At 41.4% G+C, this 10350-nt stretch overlaps 1 protein-coding gene across 5 annotated transcripts in view; it reads right to left on the bottom strand.

The window, feature by feature from the left end:
* Positions 1 to 129: 129 nt before the first annotated feature.
* RIMBP2 (RIMS binding protein 2) overlaps positions 130 to 10350 on the bottom strand; it is a 94150-nt gene continuing 83929 nt past the window's right edge. For 3 of the 5 annotated variants that reach the window (XM_065692668.1, XM_065692667.1, XM_065692666.1), the window contains 6 exons: positions 8635 to 8819; positions 6359 to 6527; positions 5538 to 5635; positions 4827 to 4898; positions 4536 to 4670; positions 560 to 2142 (listed from right to left, as the gene is read on the bottom strand). In XM_065692668.1, coding sequence (XP_065548740.1) covers positions 1954 to 2142; positions 4536 to 4670; positions 4827 to 4898; positions 5538 to 5635; positions 6359 to 6527; positions 8635 to 8819 — 848 coding nt within the window. In that variant the 3' untranslated portion in view covers positions 560 to 1953. Of the gene's footprint in view, positions 211 to 559; positions 3956 to 4535; positions 4671 to 4826; positions 4899 to 5537; positions 5636 to 6358; positions 6528 to 8634; positions 8820 to 10350 lie in introns of those variants that run through there. The other 2 variants (XM_065692663.1, XM_065692664.1) reach the window with 2 other exon arrangements.

Below are 10350 nucleotides of genomic sequence, written 5' to 3'. Positions count from 1 at the left end.
GGTGTGACATGTGCTAGAATAACTAACTTGCTAACCATTTTTACCTCTGGAAAGCTCTTGGAGCTGTGTGTCCAGAGAAGCCTTTATCTACAGTGAACTTCAGCAGCCACCACCAGCACTGAAAGATGAGGGAGCACCAGAGCTTGTGTTCAGTTCAGGTTTTTAATTTCCTGGGCTGACAGCACTGTACCAGCTTCTTCCACATGGAATCTGTAATGAAGACAGGCAGCGGGGTTTTGTGGCAGATACTTGTTTTGGTCCTTCTGCTGTCACACAGTGATAGCTTTCCCTGTTCACTATTAGGATTCAGTATTTCTTCCTAGTCCTATATCACTTACTTATACCTGTTACAGGTACTCATTGTGATCTGGTTTCTGTCATTGGGGTCAGTAGGAAACTGCGCCCTTATCTACCACAGAAAGGTAGGAAATAGTGGCTGTGCCCTCTTCCTCATGGAACACTGTCCCAGGGCAGGTGGCTAATTCTTCCTGAGGGGTGTGGGGGGCTGACACTGTAACCAGGGAGCTGATACAGTACATTCATGAAGCATACTGCACTCTACAAAATATCAAATTATTTATTTATATAAAATATAATACACAACAGTTGTACACATGCACACACCCACACAGTACTTTACCACAAATTTAGGCCAGTTATTTTCTTTAATTAACTGTTATAATCTAGCACACGGTATCTTACAGGAATTTACATTATCTGAAGACACAATGGGGAAGCTTTGATCATTCATTTATAAACCTTCCAGAAATTACAAAAAGAAAGGCAGTCTGAAAAGTATGTATAAACAGTAAAAACAATTTACAAATGGACAAGAATTACAAAATAGTACCAGCCAATGACTGCCATCAGTGTGTACGACTGGTTTGCTGAAGATGCCAATACTGCAGCTGATATTTGATTATCACCTGGTGCAGCCTTTTTACTGGCTACGGCTTGGGTATGTGACAGTTTTTCACGTTTTACTGTAGACATGCACTCGATGGTCAATCTGACATCAGCAATATCAAAATGCCTTTAACTTAGTACTGTACCTCCACAGGGGAAAACACTGGGGAGTGAAGGGTGGTTGTGGTGGAGGTTTTAGGTGTGGGTTGTGTTTTTTCCTCCCCCCTAATTTAGAATATCGAACCAGGAACTCCGAAACTGGAGGCGGTACAGTTGACACTAGGTGAGTCTCTGAATAACTTACACTGTGTCTGAGTTCAGCTTAGTGAAAATGTTGACAAAAGAAATCAGTACAAGGGGTTTGGTTTGGAAAAGAAAGAAAAGAAAAAAGAAGCAAAAACAGGAAAAAAAAAAAAAGCATTTTGCACAGCACTTTCAAACTCCCAGGAGTTACATCAGACAGTGGATGGAGTCAGTAACAGAGTACTTGATCTTAAATTACCGTATTTGAGGGAAGATGAAGACAGCTGAATACACAGTACATACAAAGTATACGCTGTATATTTATTAGACAGTACAAATCATTGTGCATTAATAAGGCAAAACATCAAGGCTGATTAAACTAGGAGTTTCAAGACCATTTTTGTTAGTGATAAAGATTAGATAGAGTAGGGTGATCTCTCTGCACCTGGAGTCAATGAACAGAGTTTTCTTGCCCCACTCATGGTTAAAGGAGACTAAAGGCTGAGATTTATCCAGTGGAGTTGCAGGTGTGAAGTTGACTTCAAGTAAAACCACGTTCTTCTGGTCTTAATCCCCCAAAATTTTAGTCAATTTTGTTTTAAAGAAATATTTGCAACAAATAATCCATTTCTTTTTTTTTTCTTGCTGTTTTGATTAAGCAATTTCCATGATTGTATTGATGTCAGAGTTAACGCAAAGGTTTGGGGAAGTCACTGCATAGTCATGAAAGCCCTAGTTTTGACGTTTAAAGAAAAAATAAATACACAGACTGGAAGCTTTACAAGTTGTCCAGGAGAACATGACTCATTTCACTGCACCCAGCTTTTTCAGCAGTTTCTTGCCTTTGGAAAGCAGCCCCTTTTTCTTTTTCGAGGACATATCCCTGCCTCTCCCGGGACTACCAGAACCCATAGGTGACGTAGGTGACCCAGAATGGAGATGGACTGTGGGGGATGGTGCTCTCCGTGATGTACCTGTATTCTCAGGAGGAACCTATTAGGTACATTGTTATAATTTATTGAATGTTTGAAAGCTTAAAAGCTGTTATCATCAAGAACGTTGGTAACATCCCTTGTCCCATCACCCACTTAAACAAAGGGCTGGTTCCTTTCGTCTTTCTGGCTTAAAATAGTGTACAGGCTAACAGAAAAGACACATTTTGAGAGGAAGCAGAGACGACAAGAAACACTCCAAGAGCCCTGGTTTGGTTACATATCTTTAAACGAGGAGTTGGAGACACTCCTTTTGCCATAATTCTGGCTACAAAAGCCACAAAACTGGTTTTGGTTTTGCATTTCAGTACTCTGAGAGTACAGAAATGAAGAGGGGTACTTTTAGCTAGGGAATTAAGAGAAGTGTGTTAGTTACTACAGATCAGCAGTCCATAGAAGCCAAACCATTTCAGAGAAAATGACTTAAAATGCTACATGATTATTTGTTTTAAATGCCTTTTCTTTAAAATTGGCTAGCAAACTTTATGTACAGATTGAGAAGATGGCACACTGGCTTGAAAGAAAACAAAAAAAAAAGGAAAAAAGAAAAAACAAAAGCCAAAATGAACCTTAATTGCAATCAAAGAAAGCTTAAAGACCCTGGCTGCTTGATGTGTGTGCTGCAGCTATGAGGTTGCTGAATGAAGGTGAACATTTGTACGATAGTTAGATGACAGCATTCCTAAACATTTTAAACAGCTAGTTTGGTTTTTTGTTATTTTTTGTTTTTTAAATCATCAAAAGCACTTGAATGAAAATGCTGAAATTGCTCATACTCAGCCTACCCCTAACTACAGTGCTCGGCTGGCAAAATGCGCTACTACCAATTCAAATGCTATTTTCACAGTAGAATCCATGCCATGGGGGCCCCTGCTAGCTTTGTAGTTCAAGTTAAAACACTACAATTTACTGGCTGCGTGTGCAACAGTGAGATAAGCAAAGGGGCTTCAAGCCTACTTTGATTTTAAATCAAGGTCTAATTCTAATGAAAAAAAAAAACCAACTTGGTAAAGCACCCCAACGTACACCTGAAGATACCATATGTTTAGTCTAATGCATTCATCCAGTGAGCTGCATGTTCCATAACAGACATTTATTGCATTGGTAAACCAAACAGTTGCCGATATTTCAAACGTGCTCTTTCTAGGAAAGATCCAGGTACAGTGTACCACGTGAGGGGATGTTTTCAGAATTGCTGAATCATTGGCCTTAGGCAAACTGGGGTATAATCGATTATGGAAAACACATTTTAAGGCAGAAAATTTAAGTAGCTAGGTTTGAGTGTAGTGAGTTTCAAAACCAACTATACCCGCGGCAGCTACTGCACGTGTTGGCTTACGGCTCATCTGTGTGCTCGGTAAGGGCTGGGGGTCTGTGCTTTTCTCTCCACATAGGAGCTTGAAATTCCTCCCTCCCGGCTTGGCTAACAATGCAATATGCAGCTGTGGTTTGTAGGGCAGTTAGACACCAAACGCGCCTTTCTATGGAAACAGAAACATTTAGCTTAGGAAGAAATATGTTCCAAACGCTGACCTTCATCAAGTGAGGTCTAATTGACTGAGGATTCCTTCTGAAAGGATTTGTCTCCTGCAAAAACTAGATTGACTTGACCAGGTACAGTGCAAGTGTAGAGCCTGTTCTTCTGTGGCCAAGGGGTTTGGAGACATATTTCTTTTCTTTCTCCCCACAATTAAGTTTCAAGACTTGCATTAGAGAGCCAGGTAGCTTAACTGAAATCTCTATTGGTATCTTCAGTTGCTCACTTACGTGAAGGCTACATTGCCTTATTAAGGTGTGAAATGAACACTCTTCTTCTGTTTCCAAGCAGATGAGCAAAGAAATAAAAATATATATAAAATATATAATATATAAAAGTATTGCAGTGATGAAACAAAACCAAAAATGAGATACTCTAAACATGATTAGTCTTTGATAAAAGACAAGTCTCTGGGCGATTAACTACTGCCAGTTGGAACAGGGAGCCATAAGGACCAAGAGATGAATACTGTTAGTCAGCTGCAGTTACAGTTCCTGGTCAGAGGAAATGCCTGGTCCAGACTTCCCTCCACAGTAACTTTTGCCTTCCTCTAGGTACTGCATGTAATAGTAGTAGCTTAGGAGCATTACGAGGTAACTACTTGCTTAAACTCCAGTTATAACTGAAGGTAATGTAATGACTGCAATCAGATGGTAAATTTGGTTTCTCCACTGACAATGGTAAAGAGCTAGTGGGAGGCTCAGTCAAGGCATTTTCCCTCATGTATTATTTTATATATTCGAAACAATTTTAAATGGGCGGATGGATTTAAAATGTTAAAAGTAACGTCTAAATTATAGATGAGACAGAATGGAACGGAAAATAAAACATTAAGATTTTCTTATTCGGGAGCTTACCCTTTTTGCTTTTGTACGCATCGGTGTATCGTGAGCGTAGCGCGAGGGCGCGTCAGACAGAAACACTTCCACATCGTCAGGCACTTCTTCAAGGAAGTTGGAAGGAACCAGCCCCTTTTGTCCATTAAGTTCTCCCTGCAGCAGGGTAGAAATTCCAGTGAATTTTTTAATTGAAGCAAATGTAGGTTCCCGAGAGAAAGGGAGATACTTTTGACTGGTGAGGAGGAGGAGTGGTAACAGTTTCTCTGACAGTCTGTAGCAGTCTGAGTGACTGAAGAGCCGCCAACTTACATAGTAAAACCCATCTTCATCAATTTCGCCAAAGACAGTAATGATGTCCCCTGTGCAGAACGTCAGCTCTGCCTGCAGGAAAGGAAAGAGGTGACAGAGCAGGTTTTGCTCGGCAAAGGTGAACATTTTTAATACTAAATCTATTAATACTTTTCCAAATTAAACTTCTGAAAGAAAAACCTTTGGTTTGTTTTTCAAACCTATTTTTTTTTTAGCCTTCTAAACCCAGCACCTCTACCACTTGGGTTCCAGACACCCCCAAGGGCTCCCTGGGACATGAGCTGGGCTCCTCTCAACTGCATGGGTTTACATGTCATTTAGGTTTTGTAACATGTTTTTAATTCCTGTGGCAAGTAAAACGTGGGAACATACAACAGAAATCTGAAAACAGTAACTGGAAAATAATAATTCCCTACTCTTCATTACTGCATATAGAATTGTGTTCCGTACACAGGTACGCAGATACATTGCACAGCATACATCCAAAGCTGACCGTATCATGTCTTGAGCTGTATTAAATAAATCCTGCTAAGCCTGTTTGTTGATTTTCACTGAACAGGAACCAGAAATCTGCTTGCTCAGGAGCCATGAGCTTGTCACACCCATCTGTCCCAAAACACTTGACCAGTGTCTGTAATTCTAAGCTATGTTTGAGCACACCAGCTCAGGGAGCAGTGCAGCTCCCTGAGCAGAGCCATGGGCTGTCAGTACCTCTACATCAACGTTGGGAGAGCTTTCTCTGGGATCATAATCGTACAGTGCCACCATCCTCCGCGTGGAATGCTGTCTGCCACTCCGCCTGTTTCTTTCTGTTCCGGCCGCAAGGAGAGTAAGGGAAGGAAAGCTGTTAAAGTTACTTTGAACAGAAAACAAGCTGCAACTCGTCCCCACATCCATGTCAATCACCCAGTGTTGATACTCTCTAGCACAGTGATAAAAGGTCACAGATTACCAAACCTATTAACACAGGTAAGGGTTTCCAAAAAGCACATCTGCTTCATAAATACTTTCTGGACAATTGCCTGCCCTCTGTCTCCTGAGCCACTGCATCCTCTGCACAGCATTCCTTTATTTAAGTTGGTAACAATTTAAATCCAAGGAGAAAATACACAATGCTTTAAAGTGTTAAAACAGGTGAACTGCTGGGGGTAGGATGCTAACAGCTCTCTTAGAAACATCCCAGAACTGAAGAATCACCTAAAAATTATCAGGTAGGGCAACATATCTGTCACAAACTGCCTCTCCTTCTTTCCAAGCTAAAGTCCTCTTGATTTCTCAGCTACTTCACGGGACACTGACAGTTGAGCACAACAAAAAATCCACTCATACTGGCAAAATATAGAAAGATGGAACCAAGATTAAATATTAGTTGAATAAAGTCATCCAGACACTGACTGGTATCCCACAGTGTAGTAAATGGCTGTAAAAGATGCATCTGCATATAGTGAAAACAAAAGGCAAAGCAGCTCCAGCCCAGTTAAGAGCACTCCAAAGTCAGGAGCATAAAGAAAAGTGTGCATATTTTCTCTTACCTATTTTCTCCACTGGTGTGTTCAAAGGAAGAAAGCCTTGTTTTAGGAGCTGATCCATCATCTCTTCATCATCTGTTTGGATCTCAGAGACCATATTACACGGAATAAGGCCAATCCTTGTACAGGTTTCTCCACGGTAGAATCCATCAGCATCTTTGTCCCCATAAACCTGTTATTTGAAGAGCGATAATGTTGGTCAAATAATGGTTTTAGCACTTGGAATTCTGATGCAGGTTAAATGGTTACACTAAAGCACAGACAGATGACTACAGTTTAGGTGTGGGATTCTGTTACCTTTTGACTACCCTGGGTGATGCTATAGAACTGGCATTCTGGTTAATCTGAATTATGACTTCAGATAAGCAGAATGTCAAGACAGAAATGTCTTTTTTCATTAGCAGTGAAATGCACAAAACCTAAGAAGCACCATTAGAAGCCACCAGTTTCTCCCTGTGCTGAGCCAAAAGTATAGTTATGGGTTTACATTGGTGTTTATGGAATTATTCACATGGCACCAACTCTGGAGCCACCAGAACTTTGAAACTGAAGCATTTGCCAAACTGTGCCAAAGCCGTGGTGTTTTGAATAGAATTGCTTGTATAAGATCAGAAATGTTCGTGTGACAGTTAATACACTTGATGGATTTACTTATTTGAGTTCTGCTGCTGTCTGATGTGAACTAAGGTATCAAAATAGTGTGCAAATTCATCAGCGAGAGCAGGTAAACCCCTAATTTCTCTTAGCTTCCAAAAGCGCCGTCAGTTCATAAAGTCTGATAACGACAGAGAAGGCTGGGTCACGGCCTGTACTGAACAAGCGCACAGTTCTTAAGGCCAAACTGATGACTCAGTTCAGGCTGTTCCTTATTTAGGCTCAAGTGGTTCTGCTTGGGAAAAAAACCCAAAAAACAAAAAACCCGCACCCAAAAAAACCAACCTCCCCCCAACAAACAAAAACCCCAACCAAACAACAACAAAAAACAACCCACCAACCACCAGCAGGGGACAGGAAGGGGGAGACAGAGGGAGGGCCCCCCCCCCCACTGGCTCAGCTCATGTACAGAGGGTGTCTTGAAAAGACAAACTAACCCATCTCCAGAGCAGCAGATCATACAGTAACCACCATGGTCCCAAATATAAACAGCACTGAGCTAACATCAGATGTGGGATCTCTCCAGACTTCTCGGTGCCAAACATGTACATATTTGTCATTAAATAACTAAAATACCTGAGTAAAATGAATGTTTTTGCAAAGAAAAACAAGCCCTTTTCAACAAGCTTAATGTTTTTGGCATGTCTTCTCTGACATAGGGAGGGAAGTAAGATACCTAACAAAGTATTTAACATTACAAAATTGTGACCTGGACATCTGTGCTAGGATCCAATCCAACACAGTGGAAGGCAGTCGGTATTTTTAATACCCAAGTTACGATTTTATCTTTGAAATAGGCAATGCAACAAATGAGCCTGTATTTTTATAGCTTCTGTCCCAGAGCACAGTTAAATCTCAATCCCCCTTTGGACCGCAGCAGCTGCTCCTTCTGCCGCTCTCATTTCTGCTCATCCTGCACTACATCAATTACACAAAAAGCTGCTGGAGGAGATGTTTACATTTGCTGAGTCAGCAGAAAATCTGCTGGTGTTTAAAACTGAGCTCAGCAAACAGAACAGCTTTGCCTTGCAGCTGCACAAGCATACAATGAGGCAAGCTGGGCCGGAGGAGGGCTGGCTGGAACACTGTCCCTGCCACCTGAAACAGCAGAGTTCTCTTCCACGCCCAGTTTCAAGGCAGCTTGTGTTTGACATCACACAGTCAGGAAAGGGGTGGTTTTCCCAGCTTCAGAAGACTGGGAAATACCTAACTTTTGTACTTCCATTAATTAAACCAGGAGTGCCTGGCATCTAGAAACTGCAGCAGCTCTGGTACGTATGAAGGTGCAACACTAAACACTTCCACACTACCTCTGCAGGAGACATCCTCTCTGAAGCCGTTCTTCCTGCAGGACTTGTGGCAATGGGCATAGAGGGGCACCTAAATCTCTAACTGAGTCTGTCCCTAACTGACTATAGCAACACTGAGATTTTTGTCCATTCCCTAATTATTTTTAAACCACTAGCATTAGATCTTAGGTTCCAGATCCACGCAGATTTACAGCCTGAACCTCTGGAGGAATAAACCCCTTAGTCATTAGTCACACAAGTTGCTTTCTCCACAGGGAACAAAGGACACCTGCTTGTAAAACAAAATCCTTCCTTTCCTTTGGGTTTAGATCCCACCTTAATGATCTGTCCTTCTTTAAATGGCAGCTCCTCTTCTGCAGCATCAGGATTTGGGGACATTGTCAGTGGATCGTAGTCAAAGAGTGCAACAAATATTCGAGTGGAAAGATCTTCTGTGCCAGGATCTGTTTCTGATTCTTCATAAATATCTGGAGAAAGATGGTCATGACCACCATAGCCATCTATGGAAGCAAATCCAGAAAAGAGCAGTTCAGAACAAGCTGGCCTCAGCTTTGACCTATTCCAGTTAAAAACGCTTGGCATTTCAGTGAAACCCCAGTACCTCACTGCACCTCCTGTTAAGCTCAATGTTGGGTTTTGAATCAGCAAGTTGTTATTTTTCTAAAAAGCATGTAACGATGAGCATGCACGGAACGTGGTGTTGATCTCTGACACCACACTGACATTTACACATGTGAATGCAGCTCAGGTAAGAAAGCCATTTCTGTTAGGTTTACTAGAGCTTGCCATAAATTAATGAAGCATGTTAAGAGTGGTATGAGGAGTCTGATAGGCTTTATCATTACTGCAAAAAGAACCATGCTTTGGATCCACCTGATTTCCAGCACAGCTGCTTCTGCTCTTCATGGACACAAGAACGCCCATCCCAGCTGTGTTGACAGACCATGTTTTAGGTACCAGGTTTAAAACATGGTTATAACCTCTCCAGACAGGCAAGAAGAAATACATTTCAGTAGTTACTACTTCAGTGCTGGAGCTACACTGCCTATGATTTTGTTTAAACACAGTCAATAGTCAAGGTAGCCAAGCAGTGCCCCAGACCAACCCAAACACTTCTAAGATGTGTTAAAATCCACAAGAAATAGTTAGCTACGGCTGTATTTAACCGCATTAACAGGCTCCTGAGGAAAGATCATCCCCGAATGACACTGCACTTGACACTGCACTGGGATCTGGCACCAAATCAATTAGGGCATAAAAAATGAGAAGTGGCATTTTGGCTCATACCTTTCACACTTCTCAAATGACTTTGAGAATGTCCGTGATTCAACAACACGCTTAAGGACGGACTGCAGTAAAACTCAATTAGAAAATTAGGCCCAAATGGCAAACAGTGTTTGACTGACAGGTTTCAAAGGCTTTTAGTTTTATTTGAAAGAGCACGTGGCAGCGCCTTCCCAAAACAAAAGCTCTTTCAAGATATATGAAGTCCCCAGACATAAAGCCCTCCAAACCATAAGCCACTTGTGAAACACTTGGCTTACAGTGCACATCCCACTCACTTCAGTGGGTCACCTACTTTTGTTCTTTGCTCAGTCAACACTTATCATCCAGTTCACAAGATCCTTCACAATGAATCGAGAAAGTGATGTTATGAATTACGATGGAAATGTAGTTCAACTGTATCAAAGTCTTCCCAACCAATTTTCATACTAACACAATTTTTACTGTAATCTCCTCTCACAAATGGAACTCTCCCATTTTTTGGTAGTAGTTCAAACATTCGATATGGAACATTTTAGGTAAAATTCCTCTTTTTGCCTCAACATCAGATGCATTTAACATTTGGTATTTTTAAACTACCAGGAAAAAGTTTTAGAGGGTCACAGCTTTAAGGGAACAGCTATAAACTCTTGGGTCCAGAGTGCAAGAAAGAGTGTGAACAGGGAAAAAGTGCAGAACAGCAAAAGGGCAGGGAAAAATTCCAGCCAAAAAGCTTTACACAGGCACAAAGCACAGAAAGGAAGTGTT

This window comes from Lathamus discolor, chromosome 12 (assembly GCF_037157495.1).
Source record: "Lathamus discolor isolate bLatDis1 chromosome 12, bLatDis1.hap1, whole genome shotgun sequence".
NCBI classification, from domain to species: Eukaryota; Metazoa; Chordata; class Aves; order Psittaciformes; family Psittacidae; genus Lathamus; species Lathamus discolor.
The sequence above is the reverse complement of the archived record's forward strand: the minus strand, read 5'-3'. Positions and strand labels throughout refer to the sequence as shown.